The sequence below is a fragment of the Acinonyx jubatus genome, chromosome A3 (genome assembly GCF_027475565.1).
Source record: "Acinonyx jubatus isolate Ajub_Pintada_27869175 chromosome A3, VMU_Ajub_asm_v1.0, whole genome shotgun sequence".
Lineage (NCBI taxonomy): Eukaryota > Metazoa > Chordata > Mammalia > Carnivora > Felidae > Acinonyx > Acinonyx jubatus.
In genome coordinates, this window is record NC_069388.1 from 131070705 (window position 1) to 131098014 (window position 27310).

General features: G+C 39.5%; 2 protein-coding genes across 2 annotated transcripts in view; both read left to right on the top strand.

The window, feature by feature from the left end:
- The window catches only part of YWHAQ (tyrosine 3-monooxygenase/tryptophan 5-monooxygenase activation protein theta), a 38585-nt gene extending 12186 nt beyond the window's left edge, over positions 1-26399 (top strand). Inside the window, exons 3-6 of the mRNA XM_027077851.2 lie at positions 20066-20189; positions 22876-23039; positions 23240-23335; positions 25315-26399. Coding sequence (XP_026933652.1) covers positions 20066-20189; positions 22876-23039; positions 23240-23335; positions 25315-25374 — 444 coding nt within the window. The 3' untranslated portion in view covers positions 25375-26399. The remainder of the gene's footprint in view (positions 1-20065; positions 20190-22875; positions 23040-23239; positions 23336-25314) is intronic.
- On the top strand, positions 12489-15208 carry LOC128311320 (copper transport protein ATOX1-like). Its single transcript, XM_053201258.1, has one exon. It carries the CDS (start codon positions 14370-14372, stop codon positions 14574-14576), a length of 207 nt encoding a protein of 68 aa, XP_053057233.1. The 5' UTR covers positions 12489-14369; the 3' UTR covers positions 14577-15208.
- Positions 26400-27310: the final 911 nt, after the last annotated feature.

The following is a 27310-nucleotide window of genomic DNA, read 5'->3' on the forward strand; positions in this document are numbered from 1 at the left end:
AAGGAACCATTGCCTAATCCAACGTCATGAAGATGTACACTTTTCATCTAAGACTTAAAGTATCTTAGGTGTTACATTGAGGGTTTTGGTCCATTTGAGTTAATTTTTATATATGGTGGGAGGAAGGGGTCCAACCTTCATTTCTTTTCATGTGTTTGTTCAGTTGCCTGGCACCATTTGTGGAAATGCTAGTTAATAGATCCTTTTTTTTTTAATTTGTTGATTTTTTAAATTTACAAATAATACAAATAGATGGTTAAAAATTCAGTTCTTACGTAAAAGGGTATACAGTGAAAAGTATATCTTCTCAGACGCAATAACTATTACCAGTATGCGTCCGGAGGTAATTTTATACCTGTGCAAGCATGTCTCGGAGATAAATTCATGTCAGTATACATAGATTTTGTAACTTTTGATAGTTCTATGTTACTTTATTGTGAGCATTACCGTACTTAATTTGACTGGTAACCTAGTGCTGGACATGAGGTGGCTTCCAGTTTTTGTGACTACATAGTGCTTGCATGACTCTCCTTGCCTTCAGGTCTTCGTACTTAAGAGTTTTGAATAATTAATATACCCTTGGTTTGAAATTCTCAACTTAAGGAAAAAATAGTCAGAAATGGTTTGGCATAAAAGTTCACTTAAGGAAAACTTGTGACCACTCCGTCCTTAAACTTGAGCCAAATTGTTTACCCAAAGTACTCCATAGTTTGTTTCTATCCCTCTACTTACTGCTGTTCTCACTTGTAAAGCTTTCCCTCTACTATTTTTGTATGTTGAAATCACACCTACCCTGCAAGATAATTTAGGTGCCCCTGCACTCATTCCATAGTCAGTTACAAATTATTGTTCATAATACTTTCAGATCTGTTTCCTTGTACTACTCCATGTGCAGTTATGGATAGATGAGATATGTGTTTACCTGTAGGAAAACTGAAGCATATTAATTTATATACTTACATAGCCAGTTAGCTGTGAACTCAAATTCAACTTTTATAGAAAAGTACTCTTCCTGTTGTCCACTGCCTTTTATCATAAAGCCTTCCTTTACAGACCACGTTCATCTGAGGTCATCTCTCCTTTCTCTGGATTCTCTTTTGTCTGGAAGTGGGGAGAATTGGGGCTTTACACAACCATGCTCTTCAACGAGAGCAGCTCCCATTTATCTCTTTTGATGCATACTTCTGTTTAAAAAGAGTCGGGGAAGGAAGTAATTATCGATTGGTAAGATATTCAACTATTACCATGTTAAAAGAAGTCCATTTTCCTCAATGGGACTTAGGAGACCTTCCAGTTTTTCTCGAAGCCTCCTTTCTCACTTGTCCTTCCCTCTGTGCTCCAGCTACATGGAACTACTTTCCTGTTCTCCTGTATTGTGAAGTTTCTTACTCTGGCTCTCATGCTCTCCCCTGTGTAAGAATGTGTTATCACATTTACCTAACCTTTTCTTTCTCACTAGGCCTAGTGATGGGGCCCAATTCCATAGGTAGTGTCTGGAGTTTACCTGTGTCCTGCCTTCTTCTTGTGGCTGCCCCCAAAATAAATTGTAACCAGTTCAGATCAGTATTGGCAAGCTGTAAGGGTATGTAAGAATAAAGACTTCATCTTTTTTTTTTTCCTCTCTATTTTACTAAGCACTACTTTATTTTTCAAGGTTATTGTTTTGTGCTGTACCCAGTAGTTCAGTAGAATATAATCAGTAACCTGCATAAATTTAGTTCCAAATGTAGAATAATTTCCTTACCACAGTCTCTTAAATTCCTGTTGACTCTCTTCCCTTTGTACCCTATGACAGCTATCTGATAGATGGGAGCACTGTATATAATATAGCAGCAGAGATAAATGTATGTGGCACGGGTTAGCTGTTGATGGGAAAATTAGTCTACAAATAATTATATAATTTCTGTGCCTTAGAAATGGCTTAGTCCAGCTTGTCATAGACTTACAAAAGACAGAGTTCATGGGGTGCCTGGGTGGTTAAGCCTCTTGAGCATCTCACACTTGAATTCAGTGCAAGTCATGATCTCATGGTTTGCAGGATTGAACCCGCATTAGGATTGAGTGCACTGTCAGCATGGAGCCTGCTTGGAATTCTCCCTCTCTCTCCCCCCCCTCCCTCCCCTTCCCCGTCTGCCCCTCCTGTGCTCTCCCTCTCAAAATAAATAAACTTAAAAAAAAAAAAAAAAGGCAAAGTTTGTATAAAAGTACACCGGTGTCGTCAATAGTATAAGCTATGAACTATTTTTAGTAGTTTTCCTAGGAAATCTCAAAACTTGACCCATATACTAAGCTAGCAAGGCAGTTTTGACCTGATTTTAATTACTAGAACATGCTTTGTATTAGAGATCAAGATGTCTGTCAGTACCAAACTTAAGATTTGACTTCCTGTTTTGTTTTGGTATTCCTTTTTTTTTTTTTAAGTTTATTTATTTTTGACAGAGATAGAGTGCGAGCATGAGCTGGGGAGATGCAGAGAGAGAGAGAGGGAGACACAGAATCCGAAGCAGGCTCCAGGTTCCAAGCTGTCAGCACAGAGCCCGACGCAGGGCTCGAACTCACGAACTGTGCATGACCTGGGCTGAAGTCGGAGGCTGAACCGACTGAGCCACCCAGGCGCCCCTGTTTTGGTATTCCTTTTAAGGAAACCTCTTGTTTCTCACTGTCATTTTTCTTTTCATTTGCAAATCAGTGGCTAGAGTGGTTTCATATCAGTAAATTGCATAGTTTTCTAAGGGGAAGGAAGTGTAGACGTTGGTATTAGCCTTGGTTCTTTTAGTAGCACTGATATTTAAATGTTGGTAAGTTGTGGTTGTGTATGTGTCATTATTTCTTATGCAGATTGACAAATTTGGAAAGTAGTGTTAATACTACCAGCTGGATGTATTAAACTGTCATTCCAAACCTGTATGTCTTGGCCAGAGAGTTAAGAATCTTTGAACAGAAGGTATACCATTCCTGTTAAGGCAGCTCAGCATCCAGCTGCTAAAATGTGAGGAAATAGCAGACAGGTCAGAGATGAAGGACTGGGCATTACATTTGTTTCTAACATGTGGATTGGCTCTGCTGCTTTGTGTGAAGCGAAGTACGAAGACTGTGCGTTTTCTTTGCTATGCGCACATGGCAGTTCACACACATCCCAACATTTGTTACACACACAACATTTGTTACACATCCCAACATTTGTGTACACACATCCCGTAACATTTGTTACGTGTCTTCACCACCATAGTGGTGACAGCTGTGTAGGTGAGTTAGAAGATAGGATGAACATTCTTCTACAAGAACAGCATTTTACTGGTTTGGGGTTTTTTAAAGTACTAATTGTTTAGGGGAGCAGAGGAGGTGCACTGTGTTCATAAAAAGGCCATCTTGGCCCCTAAAAAAAGCACCACTGTGCTGTAGCAGGTGTTGATAGCAAGACTACTGTCATTGGTAATCATTTTTCCTCATTCACGGGATGGTGGTGGCTGGAGATCTGATGGACCAGGAGAAAGAATTTAAAATATTTGGGGCAGAAAGATAGGTAAAGTTTTTTTCTTTTTATTGCGAGCTCTGGGTTTTTTTTTCTTGCCTTTCCCCTTGCCTGTTTATTCTCTGGTTTCTAGCTCCTTATTTTCTTTTGCCCACAAAAATAATCAACTGCTTGACTGCTTGGACCACTCTGGCTTACTTTTTGCTTTTATTATAACTATAGTGACACATATCCCTTTGGGTCTGAAGAATCCATATTAGTTCTCTATGAGAACAGTTGGTCATGACAGAAATCATATTATTTTGATTTCTTAATTTGACAAATATCTCAGCCAGTGTTGGATTTTAGGTCTGTTACTTTTAGAATTATGTTTCAGAAGTTTGAATACAGTTGGATTTTAGTTTAACACTACAGTCAGCTCTTTCTCCCAAGAATGCATGTGCGCATTCATGAATGCCCTGGGTTTGTATGACTTTTAATAAATAGTAACTGTTGCTGTGATGGCCCAGTAACAGTTTTGCAGGGATTCCCCGCTGCCACCAAAATCAGGACAAGGAAGAGTTTGTTTGTCAGGGGCACCAGATGAGTAAAAGCATAGTGGACATCGATGGCCCAGGGTTTCTCCCCTTGGCCTTTTGGGCTCCATGTCTCATTTGTTGGCAGTCTGAGAGTGGAGCTGCAAAAACTGTAAATCGATCAGAGAATAATGTTAGTTGCCTACAGACCAGTTTACAGGAGGAACCAAATTCAGCCTTAGGAAATTGCTTGGTGAGCACAGAAATCAACAAAAGGCGACAGTTACATGATCTTAATGACTAGTTACTCTGACACCTGCTGCATCCAGCCTTGGTATAGGTGCTTTGGTTTTGGAAGACTGTGTTCATGGACCCAAGTACCTTGTCACTAGTGCTGGAGATTACTTGGTGTTTGCTTTTTCACTTTCTCCCCAGTACCTGCCGTGTTACCATAATTACTAACATAATTAGTGCCGATTTGTTTGGCTTCAGGTACATGGGAGGTGCCTCATTATTGCTCGGTGCTTGCTCTTCCTGCTGTTGCAGGAATGGTAATCGTAGAAATAAGGTTGGGCCTCAGTCAGGACAGTGCTTCCCAAATGTTCTTGTGTTATGGTACACAGAAAAACCATCTTTATATGACACACTGGGGAAAATGGATTCCTCCCCCCCCCCCCCCCCAAGCTCACCCTGCTGCTGAGAGGTTCAGTATCTCTTTACCATTTATATTAGTTGAAATCTATAGGTTAGAGTCTTATTCTGGAGAATGGTGAGTGCTAGGCTATAAATTTATTCTTTCTTCAGCAGGCCATTGGGATTTCTGAGCAAGGGATTATTAATATACCCAGAATGGAATTTAAGGTTAATCTGGCAGCAGGCTATAAAATGGATTAGAGAAAGACAGCCCTAAAGCCTGATAGATCAGTTAGGTGATTGGATTAGTTGAGGTGAAATGATACGGTTAACTTGGATGATAGAAATAGGAATGAGGCTTGAGAAGTTCAACATGTAGACGCAGAGAGGGCTTGACAGCTGGTGGTAGGATGAGAAAAGCAGAGTGAAAGTCAAAGGCAGTGCTGAGGGACCTGGACCTGGGTGGCTAGGAGGGGGAGGAGGATGGTGGAATAATGAGTAGCAATAAGGACTGTAAGTATAGTAACAGGTTTGGAAAGACATTTACTTCTGTTTAGGACGTTTTGAGGTCCAGTAGAAACTCATGTCTATAAATGTATGAGGACGCTCAACCATATAACACTACAGAGAAGTTGGGAGTGTGGATGGGCTGGTAGGAGGAGTTGGTTGCTTACCTCCCTGAGTTTAGTGCACTTCAGAGTATGGCCTTTAGCTTTGTGGACTCAAACACACTTCAGGGATAGATCCACACCAGTCAAGTTCAATGTGATTGGTGTACAAAACCAAGAACATTGGGGTGCCTGGGTGGCTCCGTCAGCTAAGTGTCCGACTTCAGCTCACGTCACGATGATCTCATGGTTTGTGGGTTTGAGCCCTGAGTGGGGCTCTGCACTGACAGTGAGGAGCCTGCTTGGGAGTCACTCTCTCTCCCTCCCTCTCTGCTCCTCCCCCACTTGCTTGCTCTCTCTCAAAATAAATACATTTAAAAGAAAAAACCAAGAGCATTATTCGTTTACAGTGAGGAATAACTGGCACAAAGATTGCAGTACTTGTATTGGCATGACCAGTGTGTTCTCTTTCAGTGGGCAGATAGACTCACATAGGAATCAAGTCATCGTCAGGAAGTTGCTTAGTAAATGTGGCCTCCTGATGAGTTCCGTGGCTGCTCAGGTGTATAATGGGCATCGTCTCCACGGCAGGGCATGGGTTTGTCAGTGGGTTGATGGACTGTAATTCACACTCCTTAGGCAGTATATTGGATTGTTTTCTTCCGTGTCTGTCCCTTTTCTGTGTCCATGTCTCTCTCTCTTCTTTCTGATCAACTCCTCCTTATTTTTAAAATATATTATTTTACATACTGTCAGATGACAGGCGTTTTGCATTTTTATTAATTTGCTATACAAAGTTTTGTATCAGATCTAGACAAAATAAAGCCTTCGGTGGTGTATAGTTAAGGAGAGGGAGATACATGTTCCCAAAGTATACAATGCTTATTGGTCTGAGGTTTCCAAATGAAGTCTTGACTGAGGTAAAATTACATCCATGAGTTTAGGTGACGAAATACCAGAGGGCCTGGGGAGTAAGGCCAAAGGAAGCATTAGGATGACACCCAGGTTTCTAACTAGGGCAACCAGGTGCTTTTGCTAAGAAAATTGAATAGGGGAAGAGAATCAACAGTAGACTGTGTTAGCAAGGCAAATTTAATTTTTTTTTAATGTGTAAAGTTTAAAGTCTCAAAGGCCCGTCCAGGGGGACTTGTGTGTGTGCGTGCGCATGTGTGCGTAGGAGCACTCGCTCAGTCTGGTTGTGAGAGAAAAATACGTGTGGTGGTACATGGTCATTGAGGCTTATGTGTCACATAGTGTTCTGGATCAATTTGCATGAACTCACTTAATCTTCATGACAACCCAGTGGAGTAATAGAGATTGGCATTAACTCTGTTTCACAGGTGAATAGACCGGTTTAGAAGTGGAAACGTTAATTGCCCAAATAGGTAAAGGGCAAATCTGTGGGTCATTAGCATGTAGATGGTGGTTAAAATCATGCCAATAAACACCTCAAATGAACCCACACCTTGTCAGTTACCTTAAAATGGTAGTGAGCTATTGAGATATTTGAGATCTTTGATTATTCTAATGAAACCTTTCTTCCTGGTAGCAAATTAATGCTTGTCAGATTTTAGAAAGTGTAGTCAAAAAGGCAGACACCTGTTGAAAAAAAAGATAACCCTACTTAAAAATGTAGGGGCTCCTGGGTGGCTCAATTGGTTAAGCCTCCTGCTCTTGACTCTTGATTTCAGTTCAGGTCATGATCTCACGTGAGATGGAGCCTTGGGCTCTGTGCTGACCGCACAGAGCCTGCTTGGGATTCTCTCTTTCTCTCTCTCTCTGCCCCTCTCCCACCCCCCCCCCCCCAAATAAATAAGTAAACTTCTAAGAAAAGGTAGATAATCCTCTAAAAGAGGGTTGGGAGACACATGTCCTTTTTATAACCAACTCAGTTCTTTGCACATGCTAAGTACAAAAGAAGTTCTGTATTTCTGAATAATCCAATACGACCCTCTGCGAACATGAGGTGTCACACATGTATTGCTGTTCAACATGTTGTAATAATTTTGTGTTGTTACGGTTTTAGGAAAGTGGAAACTTCACAGATTAAGACCAAGAATTTTTCAGTTACTTGAAATTTCAGTTACTGTAATTATTCTAACTGGTGACTTCTCTTTTATTCCATTATTTCTTCCTTCCCACTCCAAAAGGGTTTTTTCAGTAAAGGTCTGAGTGGGAACTTCTCTCTTCGATAGATCATTTATTTTGCACCTGCTTTTATATGGCACTTTAATTGGTTGAGGAATTCTGACTGACAGTTGTTTTTCTCAGCACTTGGAAGATACTTGATTGTTTTCTGATGAAAAATCAGCCTGTCGGTCATATTGTTTCTTCCTTGATAGGTAACGTGTCCTTTCTCTGGTTGCTTCTAAGAATTTTCTTGTCTTTGGCATTCTTCATCTTACCGTGCTGGTCTAGGTATGAATTTATGTTTATTTTATCTTGCTTGGGTTCAGTGTACTTTTCTACTCTGAAGATGGTGTCTTTTATATTATAACTGGGAGAGTCTCAGCCTTACTTCTGAATAGCACCTCTTCTTCATGCTTTCCCTTCTCTGGAATTCGTATCACATGTTCTCTTAAACATCATTTTTTAGACATCTCTGTAGAATTCTACTTGCATCTATAGACTTATCCACAATTTTTTTCATCTTCGTAGTTTCTTAAAGTAAGCCTTCCGTTTTACTAATTTTCTCTCTTTTTTAATTCTAAAAACCTTTCCCCCTCTTCCCTCACTTCCAGGCTGCCTTTTCTTAATTTACTGTATCCTGTTCTTCCTCCTAGCTTCTGTTCCCTCCCCCCTTTTTTAAAAAAATATTTTTGCTTATTTGAATCAAGTGAAAGTGTCAAACTTCTACAAAGATAAAGAGAATGTTGTAATAACCCATTTCCCAGCTTTAACAATTAGGAATTCTGTTTTGTTTATATCCCCACCAGAAACACTCCTCTGCCTCCATTTGAAGCTCGCCCTGGGCATCATCTGTTTGATCCATAACTATTAAAATGTAGGTCTTGAATCATTTTTAACATACTTATTTTAGGGGCGCCTCGGTGGCTCAGTTGATGAGGCTTCTGACTTTGGCTCAGGTCATGATCATATGGTTTGTGAGTTCAAGCCCCTCGTTGGGCTCTCTGCTGTCAGCAGCACAGAGCCTGCTTCAGATCCTCCGCTCCCCTCTTTTCTGCCCCTCTCCTGCTGTCACACATGCACATGTTCTCTTTCTAAATAAATATTTATCATACTTACTTTATGTTTTATTTTACACACTGTCTTTTTTTTAAGTTCTTCGGGTTCTAACCATCCCTTGTTTGCGTGTTGATCCCGTAGAGTGGATCTGTCCCTTGAGTAGCTTTGTTGTTGTTGTTTTTAACGTGTATTTATTTTTGAGACAGAGAGAGACAGAGCATGAAGGGGGGAGGGTCAGAGAGAGGGAGACACAGAATCTGAAACAGGCTCCAGGCTCTGAGCTGTCAGCCCAGAGCCCGACGCGGGGCTCAAACTCACGGACCCTGAGATCATGACCTGGGCCGAAATCACTTAACCGACTGAGCCACCCAGGAGCCCCTGTTGTTTTTAATAATATGGATGTAGCTTTTTCCATGGAACTTGTGGCTGTGCCTTGCATTTGTAGAAGTAGCTTTACACAGTCAGTGCTTTTGGGGATTTGTTTCTTCTGGGCACACTAAGCTTCAGCTCATTTTTACATACGTTTTCAGCTCGTGGATTCACACATTGTGTATGAAATAAAAAGCTAAATAAATAGCACCTGCACAGAACATGGGTTTGAGTTTCAGTGTTTTATGGGACACCGCACCCACCTGCCAGAAAACCCCAGGAAATAGCTTTCTTGCTACCTTTCAGCATTGATAGGTTTTTCTAGGGTCCCCAGTTCTGGCACACACCACTCTCCTTGCGTTATAAACCTTGACTTTTTGCTCTTAGTTTCATCTTATCCAGCATTTCGATGTCTCCTTTTTTCTTTTGGAGCTCTTGTAGTTTTTCTATTTTATTTGCTTCTATTTAGTGTTTTGATTATTTTTAGAAGGGAAAGTCTGTTCAGTCTCACTGTATTGCCAGAATCAAAGCCTTTTCTGCCCATCTATTTTAAGGTGGTGAGTCAGAGATTTCTTAAGTACTCCACTCCACCATACTAAGAGTGCATGAGTGTGTGTGTGTGTGTGTGTGTGTGTGTGTGTGTGTGTATTTTAATCTGTGGTACTGCTCTGCAAGTAACATTTAAAATGTGTAACCGTTTCATGTGGTCAGTAGACAGTACATTAAACACACATTCAGACTTGTATTTCAGTTAAAAATCTTCTGTCCTTGTATTTTATTTGGGCTAAAATTGAACAGTCACGTTAACTTGGACTTCTCATACTGAGAAGTATTTTGGTTATATTATATATGACTTAATGTAATAGAAAATATGAATAAATGCCATTTAATTGCCAGTCTTTAAATACATGAAACTTATGTGAGATACATCTGGGAAATGAATCCATTAACGTATAAAGAGTTCTTACAAATCAGGAAGATGGCAAAGGACACAAATAGAGTGTTAATAGAAAAGGATACACAACTATTCACTTCATTTATAATCAAGAAAACTGCAAACAGAAGCATAATAATCTATTCTCCCCTTACTAGATTGGAAAAGAGAAAAAAGAATGTTCCCTGGGTTCAGAGGATATTGAGAAATAGAAACATTAATAACATTGCTAGTGAGATTATAAATAATTGAAATCACCTGGGTGGCTCAGTCAGTTAAGCATCCGACCTCTGCTCCAGTCATCATCTCGAAGTCCATGAGTTTGAGCCCCGTGTCAGGCTCTGTGGTGACAGCTCAGAACCTGGAGCTTGATTCAGATTCTGTGTCTCCCTCTCTCTCAAAACATAAAGATTAAACAAAAAAAAAATTTTTTTTTTAAATAAATTGGAATCACCTCCAGGGAGGACAGTTTAACAATTTATCCTAAGGATCAAGTGTACATTTTGTGCACTGTTGGAAATATCCAAAGATTTGAAGCAATTTAAATGTTCATCAGTGGAGAGTATTTAAACATTTATAGTATGCCCATTTAGTGTACTACTGTGCAGTTTTAAATATATGGATATGGAATGATCTCAGAGGGATTATATGGAGATAAAAACAGGGTACAGAATAGTGTGTAGTGTGGTGATAGGAGCGGGGTGGGGAACATGGATTTTAAATGTATAAAAAATATCTGGAAGAATGTATAAGAAACTGGAGGAAGGAAAGAACCGGATGGCTAAGAACCCAGGGGTGGGAGAGAAACTTTATTTAGCATTTTTGAATTTTCTGGGATGTACATGCATTACCTCTTATTTTAATGGCAACCAGAGTCTTCTTGTGTGTGAAGAGAAGATACAAATAAGGAAGAATCCTGTGGTGTTGATTTGAATTGGAGATACCAGTATGAGGTCATGATTTAAAAAAAAAAAAGGTTTCCTTGAAGGAGCAAAACCGTGAAATAACAGCATAGCAAGACTATTATTTTTCTGTAGGAATAACAGAGGGTGGTTAACTCTTGCAGTTATTACTTTGATGAAAATAAAGAATTAGAAAAAGAAGTGCGTACTGCACCGTTTTAAGGTGGTCCCGTGCGCGAAGTCCTGTTGCTCTTGCACCTGTTCAGCATGCTCCTGTGCAGTGGCCTCGGTTCATTGGACAAGGAATGAGTCTCACTGTGTGATAGGCGCTGTGCTACATGCTTAACATGCCACATACAGAATTTTATGAATGAAAAATGGCAAGAAAACATTTTTATCTAGAGGTCGACCTGCTTAACAGATTGCTCTGTGATTTAATGCCTTAATAGTAGCATAGGTTCTTAAAACTTAGCGAATATTTTGTTTATTTTATTTTTATTTCACCTAGGCTTTTGTTTCAGATTTAAATTCTAGTTAGTTAACGTATAGTGTAATCTTGGTTTTAGGAGTGGAGTTTAGTGATTTATCACTTACATATAACACCCAGTGCTCATCACAAGTGACCTCCTTAATACCCATCATCCATTTAGCCCACCACCCCCCCCAAAACACCCCTCCAGCAACCCTCAGTTCTCTATAGTTGAGGCTCTTATGATTTGCCTTCCTCTGTTTTTTTTTCCTCCTTCCCCTTTATCTGTTTTGTTTCTTAAATTCTACATATGAGTGAAATCATATGGTATTTCTCTTTCTCTGAGTTTCGCTTAGCATAGTATACTTTAGTTCCATCCATGGCATTGCAAATGGCAAGATTTCATTCTTTTGGATGGCTGGGTAATATTAGAGAGAGAGAGAGAGAGAGTGTGTGTGTGTGTGTGTGTGTGTGTGTATCTGTATCTATATTTATATCTACCACCTCTTTATCCACTCATCAGTCGATGGACATTTGGGCTTCTTCCATAGTTTGGCTATTGTTGATAATGCTGCTGTAAACATTGGGCTGCATGTGCCCCCTTGAATCAGTATTTTTGTATCCATTGGGTACATACCTAGTAGTTATTTTGCCTATTTTATAGAAGAGGAAATGAAATTAAGGAACTTGCTCTAGATGCAGACTCTAGAACCAGATTATCAACTAGCACTCATTCCATTGAGGCGTTCGAACGTAATTCATGATGGATATTATGAAATTTGGTGCCTTTTAAAAATGTTCTTGTGATTTGGGAGTTTTTTGTATTTTTCTTTTGAAAAGATTGCGACCTTCAGTACTTTCCACCTATTTGTGCAATTGTACCTTTGTGCCACAGACTCCTTCCTTCGGAGTACCTTCTTCCCCCATGCTTTCTGCCTATTTTTGTAAAATCGTATTTACCCTTTAAGACACGGGTCACTTGATACCTCAAGAAAAACTTGTAGGGACGCCTGGGTGGCTCAGGTGGTTAAGCATCCGGCTTCGGCTCAGGTCATGATCTCCCGGTTCGTGAGTTCGAGCCTGGTGTTGGGCTCTGTGCTGACAGCTCAGCCTGCTTTGGATTCTGTGTCTCCCTCTGTCTCTGCCCTTCCGCTACTCAAGGCTCTGTCTCTCTCTCTCTCAAAAATAAATAAACATTTGAAAAATAAATAAAAAAGAAAAACTTCCAGTTGCTTAACAGAGTAGTTATTTCCTTATATGAGCTCCCATAGGGCTGTTATATATATATATATATATATATATATATATATATATATATATATATATATGTATATGTATGTGTGTATATATATATATACACACACATATACATACATATATACATATGTATACACACACACACACACACACACCATTGACTCACTCATTGTTTCTGAACAAGTGTAGGGAAGGCAGCACATTGAGTGAACAGAGCTCAGTGACACTAGACCTCCCTTAGTACATAGACATACAGTCTAGGGTAATGAATGTCCAGCTGCTCACTCATTTAGGTAGAAAACTGTTTTACAATTATCTGAGGCTAAGACCTAATTTTGTTTTATTAACTAGTTAAACACAAAGGGTTCTCCCCCCCCCCCCATGGTTTTAATGTATACAAAATTAACCAAGAATGCAATTACTATGTAAAAGTCAAGAGAAGATTTTACTTTATTTTGTTTGTAATGACTGGTTAGACTGTTAGTGATACTTGTACAGACTGTGGAAGTCTGTATCTGAAGGTTCTCATATTCATGGTGATCTCTTAGAGGCAAACATCTGGCTGTGTTAAGCTTTACACTTTAGGCATATAAACATTTACATAGGGAAATACATACTGTTTTACTACAAATTGCTTTTATTTCTCCCTTGTCTTAATGTATATTAATGTAGATTTTAAAATTATGTGTAGACATATTACCTACTAATTTCATTTTAGGATAGTTAGGGACGCATAAAATACTAGTTATGGAAGGGATTATTATCTGAAAGGATAATTGAATAGAGGAGGAGGGGAGCGGCAAAAGTATTAAAGTAAAAGCTCTAAAATTTAGGTCAGTATTGTTACTAAAGATGCTTTGGTTTCATTTTTTGTCACTAATGAGGCTGATATTTATAGTTGGTTGTCCAAATTTGCATCTATTCAGTTGACAAATAGGTGATGTTTAAAAGAAGAAGTTCAGAGAAAGAACTAGTTACATGGCCCCACCTTCGGTTGTCAGTGCATGCTTCAAAGTTTTAGCACCTTCTGTATGATTGTTAAAGGGTCTGGCAAGAAGTTTAATCCCTTAACTTTTAGTATTGAAATAATACTCTGAGCTATGACTAGGTGTCTGCAGGATGATTAGATATCTTCAGAAATGGGGTACTTCTTAAGAATGAAAGAGATAGCATTATAACTGTACGAGACAGCAGGCTTAAGCCAGGCAAACCAGGACATAGGGTCACTCTACTCCTCTGGTACAATTTACTAAAAATTTTTTTTTGTTCATTTGTAGAGGTTTGGGATTTGATATAGGTTTGAGTAAAGAAGGTAGGGACCTGAATATAGGCATTGCAACTTGAGTTTGAGCTCTTACTGATCTGATCTGCCATGTGATGTCAGCTAAATCACACAGCCTAACCTATGGGATCCCTCACATTGGTGATTAGCCTCTATGAAAATTTTTACTTCATTCCTTCATTTTTTTAGTTAGGCACCAGAGCTGGGGTTTAAGACTTAGATTCCAAGACTTAACAGTTATGAATCAGTAACATTTTTTTAAAGTTTGTATTTATTTGAGAGACAGCGTGAGTGAGGGAAGGACAAGGCGAAAGGGAGAGAGAATCCCAAGCAGGTTCCATGCTCAGCATGAAGCCCAACGTGGGGCTCAAACTCATGACCCTGAGATCATGACTTGAGTTGAAATTAAGGGTCAGACACTCAACCGACTAAGTCACCCAGGTGCCCCAATCAATAACGTTTTTAAATAGTGCTGGGGGTGGGGGCTTGGGTGGCTCAGCTGATTAAGTGTTAAGTGTCTGACTCTTGGTCTTGGCCCATGTCATGATCTCACAGTTCGAGAGATTGGGCCCCACGTTGAACTCCGTGCTGACATTGCAGAGTCTGCTTGGGATTCTCTCTCTGCCCCTCCTCTACCTGTGTGTTCTCTCTCCCTCAACATAAAGAAATAAACTTTAAAAAAAAATAGTGCAAGGGAGAGAGCCAGCAGAGGCGTCGCGTCGCTACCACCACATCCACAGTCATGCTGAAACACGAGTTGTTTGTGGACATGACCTGTGAAGGCTGCTCCAGTGCAGTCAGTCGGGTGCTCAACAAGCTGGGAGGAGTTGAGTTTGGCATTGACCTGCCTAACGAGAAGGTTTGCGTCAACTCTGAGCACAGCGTGGATCTTCTGCTGGAGACCCTGGGAAAAACAGGACCAGCTGTGTCCTACCTCGGCCCCAAGTAGTGAGGGCCTGGACCCTGGGCCCAAGATGGAGCAAAGCGGGCAGGCCGCTGATCCTCTCCTGCCTTCCCGACAGACCTGGGCCTGGCAGTCCTACTCAGCAATAGGAGTTCCTACAGAGACCCTCACTTGCCCTGCTCCTCCCTAGCGTCCCTGCAATAAAATCGAGCCACTTTGGTTGTAAGTGTTAAAAAAAAATAGTGCAAGGGCAATTAATTGTGCAAGGCATTTATTTTATTAAGGGTAGAAAATATTTCCATAGATTGATAATGCGATAGATGATTAACTTGGGTCATGTTATAGATGATTCATTGCCTCCTTAGTTAAGGCAACAAGTCCTTTATGAGATTCAACCCTAGCTGGTATACTTAGAATGGTAATTTTTTTTTTTTAAGTTTATTTATTTTGAGAGAGTGAGAGAGCACATGGGAGCAGGGGAGAGGCAGAGAGAGAGAGAGAGAGAATCCCAAGCCAGCTGTCAGTATGGAGCCCAGCGCAGGGCTCGGACTCATGAACCGTGAGATCCTGACCTGAGCCGAAATCTAGATGTTTAATCATCTCAGCCACCCAGGCGCCCCTAAAATGGTAATTTCTGAGAAGAGGAGGCCTTTGGATCATAATATTCTCATTATGTATAAAGAAACAGTTTTGAGAAGCCGTGATTTGCCACCAGGTCATAGAGCTAATGACATAAATCACTTTCACAAAGGAATCTAATTTCTAAAATCCTACATTCTAAAATAACCCAAAGTTACCCTGGTCCTTATCTTCCTCTCTCTCGGACCCATCCTGTAATTCCAGCCCATCACATGCAGCCTCTGAAAGGTCCACTCAGCCACCCCAAATCAGGGTGGTTACGTGTGTATAATTTCTTTCTGGATGAAATGTGATTTCCTTCTTGAGTCTTAAATTTTACTTTGATTTCAGTGCCTTGGATTAATCAACCTAATTAGGAGACAGTTAATGTCTAGAGACTATTTTTCGTGCATATCATGTCAGTGGGTTTTTTTTATTTTTTTGTGCTACATGATACTTGAGGTTGGAGTGTCAGAAAAATGTAGCTCTTACCATTCAATAAATGTTCCAGTTGTTAAATAATCATATTGCCCTGTACGCCATATTAATTATTTTGTTTTACTAATTGTAATAAATACCTAACATAAGGACAAATGCTTTTAGGTATTTTTGGGTATTATTAACCTTTATTTTACAGGGTAGGGCTTAGAAATACTACCTCCAGTTTCAGATAGTGGCTCCACTTAATTGTATGACTTGGACACGTTTTTGGACTCCAGTGTGCTTTTATTCGTTGTCACGATGGTTTGTTTAGCTGTAAATAATACATTAAGTGCTTAGAATGGGGCTTGGCATATGTTGAGCATTTGACTATTTGCTGAATGGATGGATGTAGTTTTGGTAGTAGTATGTGCTGATTAAACTGATAAAAATATATGGATAATGACTCTTCATCAGTTACCTACTCTTCTAAATAAATCAGCTTCTTATATAAAGAATAAGCTAGCTATATGATGAGGGACAAGAGCAGTTTATTTTGTCTGTAAACAGGAATCACTTATAAATGAGTTTAAGGTAAACATTATTTTAGTTTGTTGAATGCCATGGAATATTACCACTGAAGCCAAAGGAATTGTTTAGAAAAACTGTTGATGTGATGGTAGGATTATTATAAGCCAAAATAATTCACTGCTGGGGATAGAATTAGTACTAGAGTTTTGCTTTCTTCCTAGCCTTTTCTCTAAGACATCGGCTTGAAGAGGAATAGTTGCTATACTAAATTTACATCAATATTATTGCATGACAATTTCATTTCTTATACAGTTCTCCATAGCTTTTCTGATACAACCTTTTATTTTTATTGCCATCCTATCTTTATGAGATTAAGCTTATTCTGAGGTCCTTTAGCGTCTCTCAAAGTGACCTGTGTAGTAACTTAAACATTTTCCTCTGATTTTGCTCAGATTTGTGTTTCTTTGGTTTAGCCCTCAGTTACGAGTCCACCTTGTAATTTTGGGTAGTGAGTACGTGGACTTTACAGATCTCTCAGATTTTCAAAAAAGAATGACCATTTGCCTTCTACCCAAGTCAAGTCACACAGTCAGTGCTGGAGGAACCCCCATCTTAGCTCTCCAAGCCTCCCAGGATCATAAAATCTGCAGGTCGAAGAGTTACAAAGGGGATCTCCCGCTTAATTGACAAGAATAATGTGCAGGAGAAATCAGCGGGGGAACTTTTAACTACCTAGATGTTAAAACTGATTCTCTTTCTGTCTCCTGACTTCTTACCAGTTACCTTATATGGAAAGATTTTCTTATTCAGGTACTTACCATTTATCATTTTGGTTCTCTCTCTCTGATCCATGTTGAGTTTTTAAAATAATCTTTTAAATAAAAGTTGTACATTTAGACTTTATACCTTTAAGTATAGCCTTTATTCTGTCTGGTATTAATAATTAATACTGGTATTTTTTAAAGTTATTTATTTTGAGAGGGTGAGCATGAGCAGGGGACGGGCAGATGAGGGCGAAGAGAGAATCCCCAAGCAGGCTCCATGCGAAGCCCGATGCGGGGCTTGATTTCACGAAGTGTGAGATCCATAACCTGAGCTGAGGTCCAGAGTTGGATGCTTCACCGACCGAGCCACTCGGGTGCCCCAGTACTGGTATTGATACTACCTGGTAATAGCCATGATCATTTTGGTAAGACATGAAGCAGAATCCACTGTCTTTTGGGGCTAAAATATACATCTCTACTACTGGTAACATGTGGCAAGACAGAGTTATTCTGTACCTGTTGTTTCCGTCCTTCTTAGGGAGCTAGTGATGTGACATCTGACAAAGAACCCGTAATATCTAGCTGAAACTCCAAGGTGGAAGTAATGTACAAGTGACTATGTAAAAGCCAGCCTTGTCGATTGTATGTCGTGGCTGTATGCAAGCTAGTAGTCAAAGTTGGCAATTTTAGAAAGGACGAGTTTAGCTCACGAGTGGCTGTGTACTTACTAGTGCAATAGTTGTTCGCAGCTTTCCCGATCGTTTGGAGGCCAGTCAGCCGTCCTCATGAGCGCGCCCACATCTGGCTGCGTGACTGAGGAGGGATCGGTGCTACAACCGCCTTTCTCTTCTCGCCCCAAGTCCTCGCTCGGGTCAGGCTTTTCTCAGCCTCTGCTACCACACTTCGGCCACGTTCCATCACAGAGTACTACGTCTTAAAGGAACCGAGTAGCTTTTTTTGTGACAAAATGTCTTCACCAGAGCTGGCACCTTTTTGGAGCTCCTCTGTGTGATCTCGTCTTAACTGACTCACTCGGGAGGAGAAGAATATTTTATATTCCAGTTCTCAGTTTGGGTGCAAGCAGAGGTTGTGGCTCCCACAGAATCGATACTGTGTTTGTGCTGTGTAATGCAGCTTCTCACAATCCACTCTTGTTGAATTTTTCTTTAAAGATAGGGATGGCTGGGGTTCAGTTTGCGATTTCAAAACAAGTCCGCTTCTTTGCGGCGGTCCCTCCACGCAAAAGTCCTAAAATCTGGTGTTCCCCAAAAATCGTTTTTAAATTGAAAGCCGTCCATGATATATATAGATGGTATTAGAGGGAAAAGTTAAAGTAGTACGAATTTCTAAGATTCTGGGAAAGAGTTTCTCAGGTTCATGTTAGCGAATAGCTATTAAAGTTGAATTGGTGATGCTGAGCAGAAGAAATTCTTACAGCCTTCTCTTGAATCTTTTCTCAATTAAGAGTTTGGTGGTGGTCGGGAGCCAGCATTCGTCTTCACCGTTCCCCCCGCTAGTGTTTGGGTGTGGCCCTTAATGACATCTATTGATTCATTCCTGGCCACAATTTTTATGCAGTTTGCCAGTTTTATAACGTATAGACTCCTGGGGCTTTGTTAGGTAATTTTAAAATAAAAAATTTTGCCTGAGCTTTAGGCCCTTTTAAAATATTTTTTATGTAAACTTTTAAAAAGTAAATTTAAGGATTTAAAATATGTTTTCCTGTTCATTTCCGTGAAAATAAGTTATGGATGTAATCATTGCATTTTGTTTAGGCCATGTTTAGTCAGGTAAACAATGAGAGAGTTCTTCAGTTAGAACCGTTTTCTAAACTTTTTCTTAGCTTTTTTTTTTTTCTTTTAAACTGTAAACAACCTTTTGCTTCTTCAGTAATACAGTTAGGTGAATTTGAAACCATCTTAGCTGGATTCTTCTCTAAACTTCAGTTTTGTATTGTAGTTTGTTTTTTTAATGTTTATTATTTTGGGGGAGGGAGCAAGCAGGGAGGGGGCAGAGAGAGAGGGAGACACAGATCAATGCAGGGCTCAAATTCAGGAACATGATACTCATGACTTCAGCCGAAGTTGGACACTTAACCGACTGAGCCAGCAAGGCACCCTTGTAGTTGGTATTTTTGTATAATGTTAACTGATCATATCTGTGGCTATTTTTCCAGAATGCAAAGATGACCGTGGCTGTTTCTTGCTTAAACTTTTTCACTAGTTTTCACATTGCCTAGATCAGTGCTGCTCAAACTTTGCACCGAGTCAGAAGAGGGGCGATACCTGGCTGGCTGACCACTGACACCAACCGCTTAACATGTGACACTGCACTGCGCATTGCTTTCACATCCACTGATTGGTTTCACTCCCAAAACCAACCTGTGAGGTATAGGTGTTGGTGTCTTAAAATTTCTGTGAGAATTTTACTCTCCTCCATAATATGTATTGCAAAAAGATTTTTAAATTACTTACCATCGAGTAAAATTGATAGTCCACAAAGATCTCTATTCCTATTTGTCTTCTGTGACTTTTTTTTAAAGATTTTATTTGTAAGTAATCTCTACACCCAGTGTGGGGCTTGAACTCATGACCCTGAAATCAAGAGTCGCATGCTCTACTGACTGAGCCAGCCAGGTGCCTTTCTTCTGTGACTTTTCTTCTGGCACACCTTGTACAAATTCCTCAGTTTGAGAGGCACTAGCTCATTGGATCGAGTGTACATTTCTTTGAGTAAAATAGGGAATAAAGACATACTTAATTACTAACCCAATATTTTCTTTTGAGTTTATTTATTTTGAGAGAGACAGATGGTGGGAGTGGGGGAGGGCAGGGAGAGAGGGAGACACAGAATCCGAAGCAGGCTCCAGGCTCCGAGCTGTCGGCACAGAGCCTGATGTGGGGCTCCGAACTCACAGACTGCGAGGTCATGACCTGAGCCCAAGTCTGATGGTCAACTGATTGAGCCACCCAGCTGCCCCCAGGCTCTTTCTAATTAGTGTTCGATGTGCTCTAGCTCTACTATTAGAAACTGTGACTTGCTGTGAGCCAAAGCATTCAACTAATGACAACCTTGTGACCCCTGCTCTCAGTCCATGTTTCAAGTCCAAGGTGGTATGGTTGTAGTTGCTGTGGTAATGATGCCAGTGCATATTGTTGTGAGCTCATATTAGTGCCTAATATTTTATCTTGTTTCTTGCAGGAATTGTTGGATAAGTATTTAATAGCCAATGCAACTAATCCAGAGAGTAAGGTCTTCTATCTGAAAATGAAGGGAGATTACTTCCGGTACCTTGCTGAAGTTGCATGTGGTGATGATCGAAAACGTAAGTATGTTTGGTTTATGGGTAAAGTTAAAAATGGAAAGGAAAGGAGGATAAATGGGACCCTGTACCAGTAGTCACTGTGTCATCTCCAGGCCCTCTTTAACTTTTTAAAAATCTTGGAGTCTTAAAAAAAATCTAGGGATCTATGTAAAAGAAAATTAATAATGTTACCTTAGTTTTCTCGAAAATGAAAACAGTCATGAATTGACCTTATGTGCTGCTGTTTTTGAAAAATTAAACTCCTAAACTCTGATTATAATCGGATAAGATATTTTAAAAATATCTTAAGAAAGCTTAATCTTTTATGCTTTAGAATTTGGCTAAGTGTATTTTTAGCCCCCAGTCAGTTGCATCTGCTTTGAGTGATTCTGTTGTCTCATGGCCCTTAGTGTCATTATACCTTACAATTTAAGATAATTGGAAATTACATACAGAATATAGAAACAAGATGTTGTACTTCTTCTGTTTGACATATTAATTTATTAACTACTACCTGTTCTGAAGGATCATCTTGTTGACTAATTATAACTGCATTTCCGAGGAAGAGAGGTGAGATGAAACTATTATTGCTCGTATATAATTTGTCATAGAAAAATGTAGATACAGAAAAAGAGAGTAACTGAATTGCCAGTCTTGTTTGTTTAAAAAAAAAAAAAAAAAATCAAAGTGAATGTATTAACACTGAACTCTGTCTCCTGGAATATTAGTAGCTAAGTATAAGGCAGGTCCTATAACTAAATTTTGTGTATGTGCCTGCTACCAAATTTATCAAGTTCTAGATAGAAGCTTCACTTAATTCCTTATTAACAGTAGGTTCATTATTTTAATTTTGCCCCATCCAAAAAGAGTGTGCCCCTTCAAATAGTTACTGTGGCTTCCTGCCCGCACAGAGTTACTAACTGAAAGTGGGACAGTGTGACCATGCCAAATCTCAGTGTAGTTGAAGATACCAAGAGAAGACTGTTGTACTCTGCTGTAATAAAACTTGTATACTAAACTTAATATTATTGATGTATAATTTCTGTTGCCATAAAGATAAGCAAAACTGAAAGTGACAGATACTTGCAAGTCAAAGGGGGGGGTCTTTGGAAGACTGGGACATAGGCCCAGCCTTAGTCTGATGATTTAATCCTTTCTGGTTCATGGGCATTTCTGGTCCTCTCCATAGAATACTCTAATAGTCTGGGATTCGTAGATAGTCTATATTTACAGCCTAGATGCTGAGACACCTTTACCGCTGCTCATTGTATGTAGTACTTCCTTACATGCCAGTCAGCGGGAACTCCTTCGTATGTGAGGGCCATATTTAGATCAATAAATGTGCCATTTCAGAGGACGGAAAATGCACATATTCAGGCCAAAAAGGGCTAACTTTAAATTTCTGTTAGGTCAGTATTTCTAAAGCTGTACTGGACCAGTGGTCTCGTTGAGAAAACCTGCCTGCCCCTTTGAACGCATGAATACAATCAGATTAGTGTCGGTAATAATTACTGAACAGTTTTTTCAGGAAGGTGACATTTTTATTAGGTCAGTAATCCACCTCTGGTCAGAGCAGATTTTGTTCTATATGTTGACACTTTCTTATTGCCTTTCACGTAATACCTCTTTTGATACCAAGAATCAGTATTATTTTTACAAATAAATCACAAAAATACAGATATTGGTGGTGATGATCTTTGTAAAGTGTTTTCATTATTTTGGAAAGAGGTATTATAGCCCAGTTTTTTTCTGGTTTTATTGATATTATTGACCCATATCAGTCAAGTTATTACTACTATTTATTATTATTATTATTTTAAATATTTTATTTTTAAGGTAGTCTCCATACCCATTGTGGGGCTTGAACTCATAACCCCAAGATCAAGTATCACACGCTCTTCTTGTAGGGGCCCCTGGGTGGCTGCGTAGGTTGAATGTCTGACTTCAGCTCAGGTCATGATCTCACAGCTTGTGAGTTGGAGCCCTGCAGTGAGCTCTGTGCTAACAGCTTGGAACCTTGGAGCCTGCTTCGGATTCTGTGTCTCCCTGTCTCTCTGCCCCTAACCCACTCACATTCTGTTTCTCTCTCTCTCTAAAAAATAAACATTAAAAAAAAAAAAAAAAAGTGCATGCTCTTCTGAATGAGCCAGCCAGGCAGCCATCAGTCAAATTATTATTATTATTTAATGTTTATTTATTTTTGAAAGACACAGTGCAAGCGGGGGGAGGGGGTGCAGAGAGAGAGGGAGACACGGAATCCGAAGCAGGTTCCAGGCTCTGAGCTGTCAGCACAGAGCCTGTCGCAGGGCTTAAACCCACGAACCATGAGATCATGACCTGAGCTGAAGTTGGATGCTTAACCAGCTGGGCCACCCACGTGCCCCTCAGTCAAATTATTTTAATTGCTGCATTTCCAATTAGTGAAATTAAAAGATAGGAAAAAAGTGTCTTAGTCCAAGAGATTGAAAAATCTGGTCACACTCTCTCATGCTGTTTTTAAAAAAGCTGATTATAAGCAAACAGCATTGTAAACTAGTTTTTAAATAGCCTACTACAAGAATGTTTTTGTGGTATAAGTGGCTTTAAGAGAAAACCACAGAAAAATCACTGCTACATGAGGCAGTAGCGTAAGTTTAAGGGTGTTAATGTGCTGCATATTTGATGGATATTTTCAGTGTTGTGCTTGTTTGTTTCCTTCCCTTCACAGAAACGATAGATAATTCCCAAGGAGCTTACCAAGAGGCTTTTGACATAAGCAAGAAGGAGATGCAGCCCACACATCCAATCCGCCTGGGGCTGGCTCTTAACTTTTCTGTATTTTACTATGAGATCCTTAATAACCCAGAGCTTGCCTGCACACTGGCTAAAACAGTAAGTTTCAGATCATTCTCCTAAGTCCTTACTCATACTGATAAGGTCATTGCCACAAACTGAGAATCTGTGAAAATGAGTCCGTTGAACTTTATTTTTAATGGATAGTAGAGTATAAAGTGGTTGCTCACCTATTTAGTAAAAATGGTTTGTAATTGTAATCACTCTGTGTTGATGCAAATATCGTTTACCACGCATAGGCTTTTGATGAGGCCATTGCAGAACTTGATACACTGAACGAAGACTCCTACAAAGACAGCACCCTCATCATGCAGTTGCTTAGAGACAACCTAACAGTGAGTTGTTCATTCTTTCAGTGTTGTTATCCTTTGTCTTTTTTTAAGAACAAAAATAGTTATTTCAGTCTCCCTATATTTTGAGTCAGAGCTCAACTTTCTCTCAGAAAATGAACACAGGTATGTAAGTGAAAGTATCATTGAGTGCTTGTTAGTATTCTGTGTGGGCCAAATGTTCTTTTGTAGGCAGACTTTCAAGTTGAATAGGCGTTTTATTAGACCTTCCTGAGAAGATCCGACGTTTGTAGGAACTCTTAATATTAATGTCATTGACTATTGCATTGGAATGAAGATGTTGATAATTATGTTAATATAGGAAGGTTTTATAGTTGCAGTATTTTCTTGTTTTGGATCAATTAGCGACAGCAATTTAGGAATTGTGTAGGTATCTAAGCTTTCCTAAAATCCCATGAAATGCCTTGTTATAATGAAAATTTACTTTGTGATGTCTTACAGTCATTTGATAGTGAGTAAACCTTAACCTCAGTTTACCCCACTTCTGTCTCTAGGCCAAGACCTGTTTCACTTGTTTATCTTTTTTGTTTTTCTTTTGTTTTTCTCCTACTTCTTGGATAGGCAGATAATGAAGGGGAAAATAATGGGCAGAAAAACACAAATTGAGCTTTACTTAGCTTCTTTTATAGGCTCAAGTAAATTTAATATGTCAAAACGTTTAGACAAAATGTGGCCGAAGGGACTATTCCTTTTAATGTAAGTGTAGTTCTCCCCAGTTTGCAGCTTTATTTTTGCTAGAAAGGATTTTTTTTTTTTTTAACGTTAGCACCGTATCTGTTCAACTTTGCTGAACAAGGGAATAATGAAGATACTTCATTCCCAGCCATTAGAAATCTCTTCTTGTGGGGTAGTGGTAGAAGAATGATCGGTGTAAATAGCTTCCACAGAAGAAAAGCAAACTGAGCCATTATCTCTTCTCAGGACTGTTGTGGGGCTGCCTTTATCTTAACTGGTTTTGTTTTATTTTCTCTCTTAGACAGTTCTTTAGGGACATTTTGTTTCTATTTATTTTAGCTTTTTAACAATAACTGAAAAATTATATACGATTCTTGTTTTTCTAAAATTACCCGTAGCCTCTTTGTGTTGATCTAATAGAAATTCATTTTGTGAACTGTTGTTAATAGTCAGTAAAACTTGACTATTTCCTTCTTCACTTCATTGTTCCACCCTAAAATTGGAGAGGTCCTTGGAGATCAATTCTGTTTTAACATCCTAGCTAATTCAAGAATGCTTTCTCAGGGCACCTGGGTGGCTTAGTTGGTGAGGTGTCTGACTTCGGCTCAGGTCATGATCTTGCGGTTCGCGAGTTCAAGGCCTGCATCGGGCTCTGTGCTGACAGCTCAGAGCCTGGAACCTGCTTCAGATTCTGTGTGTGTGTGTCTCTCTCTGTCTCTCTGTCTCCCTGCCCCTCCTCTGCTCATGCTCTGTCCCTGTCTCAAAAATGAAATAAGTGTTAAAAGTTTTTTTAAATTTAAGAATGTTTCTGTACATCTTCTTGCCCACTACTGCGTCCTTCTAATTTCCATCACCTGTTCTCGTTTAGCCCTTTGCAGCATACAAAATAGGTCTGCTCCTATTTCAATACAGTCACCCTTCAAATATTTGGAAACCGTTAAAATGACTATGGTTCACCTCCTTCCTTAAAAATTTTTTTGCCTTGTTAATTTCATAAATTATATTTCAGTAGTGCTTTCAGGAAGAACATTTGGCTGCTGTGAGCAGAGATAACGTTAAATTCTAACAATACTACGTTTTTTTTCCTGAAATTATACCGCTATTAAAAAAGAGCTTTAAAAACGTACTGAAGCAGTTTGTGTCATTTTGTAAATGCATATTGGGAGGTTCACAAAAATACACTTCGGGGGAGGAGTTGATGGTGTTTGGGAGTTTGAGAAATCTAACTTCCAGTCTTTGGTCACAGTGTCTATTGTCTGGATAACTTAATATGATTTTTTTTTTCCTAGTTATGGACATCAGACAGTGCAGGAGAAGAATGTGACGCGGCAGAAGGGGCAGAAAACTAAATGCGTACAGGGTGTCATCCTTCTTCCCCTCAAGAAACCTTTTTACTCATCTCCATTCCTTATTCCATTTGGATTTCCTATAGCAAAGAAACCCATTCATGTGTATGGAATCAACTGTTCATAGTCTTTTCACACTGCGGCTTTGGGAAAACTCCATTCCTTGATTTGTGTTTGTCTTGGCCTTCCTGGTGTGCAGTTACTGCTGTAGAAAAGTATTAATAGCTTCATTTCATACGAACGTCAGTAACTTCCAAACACTTATGTAGAGGACTAAAAATGTATCTGGTATTTAAGTAATCTGAACCAGTTCTGCAAGTGACTGTGTTTTGTATTACTGTGAAGATCTGAAAATGCAGTTCATTACAATTTCAAAAGTGTTCTACATAACTTCTTAATTTCTACATTCCCTCCCTTACTTCTTTGGGGGTTTCCTTTTAGTAAGCAACTTTTCCGTGCTCTTCCTGTATTCCTTTTTGGTAGGAATCCAGAAGTATTAGATTGAACGGAAAAGCATTTGGCATTTCTGCGCGGGGGGTCGCAAATTGAAATTCCTCCTGTATCAAATATGATGGAGGTCTTGTGTATCTGTGACAACAGGAAGTTTCCTTATTCATTCTTCATTTGCTGCTGTTTAAGTTGACAACTTCCCTTCCCAATAAAAATTCACTGACACCTCCTGCCTTTTGTAGTTCTGGTATTCACTTTCCTATGTAATAGAAGTAGCATGTTGCTGCCAGAATACAAGCGTTGCTTTTGGCAAATTAAAGTGCATGTCATTTCTTAATACACTAGAAAGGGGAAATAGAGTCCACAAGTCCGAGTCTAAAACGTTAGTACTTTTCCATGCAGATTTGTGCACATGTGAGGGGGCGTCCAGTTTGTCTAGCGACCCTCGTGTAGAGAGTTGGACCACTGTTGTGTGTTGCTAATCATCGACTGTAGTCCCAAAAAAGCCTTGTGAAAATGTTATGCCCTATGTAACAGCAGAGTAACATAAAATAAAACTACATTTTATAAACCACTTACTATGGCTTTGTAACAATTGCATACTCATTTTAAGGGACAGACGAATTTACTACTTCCTGAAGTTTATTGATACTCCTCTTTTATCTTATGTAAAATGTAGTGATGCTCATACCTGCATTGTGACTTCACTTGTCTAGCGGTGCCTGGAAATGGATACACTTGGACTACATGTCTTAGAGTTAGTGTTTTGCCATAGAGCAGTTGTGTGGACCATCTCTTCTTCAGATGTAAATGTTACCCAGTTAAGTGTTACATGGAATAAAGTGGACATTTTAAAACTAGAAAAGTTAATGATGTGAGTATGAGTGCTTTGGTTGGTATTAGAATCATGCTTCCGTGGATATTCAAGCCGAATGTCAGAGTTCCAGAGTATATTACTTGTTTAGTTTTCAAAGAATTCTCTCTAAACATTCAGTTGTACCATGAGTGAGGTTCGAATAATTTTTGTTTTATAGTATCACATTGGCTGTTAAACTAGAATGTCTTAAGTGTTGACCTGAGAATTTATTTCAAAGTCAGAAGATAAGCTGAAAAATTCAGCTGCGTAGAATCAGCCTTTATCTCCTTAAAACGTGACTATGAAAAGATAGAATTGAATGAGACTTGGGGAAAAATCAGTAAGACACTACGTTTTATTTATTTTTAACGTTAATCATTTTTGAGAGAGAGAGAGTGTGTGTGTGTGTGTGTGTGTGTGTGTGTGTGTGTGTGTGAGAGAGAGAGAGAGAGAGAGAGAGAGAGAGAGAGAGAGAGAGAGAGAGAAAGGGAGACACAATCCAAAGCAGGCTCCAGGCTCTGAGCTGTTCGCAACAGAGCCCGATGTGGGGCCCGAACTCATGAACAGTGAGATCATGACCTGAGCTGAAGTTGGATGCTTAACTGACTGAGCCACCCAGGGCGCCCCAAGACA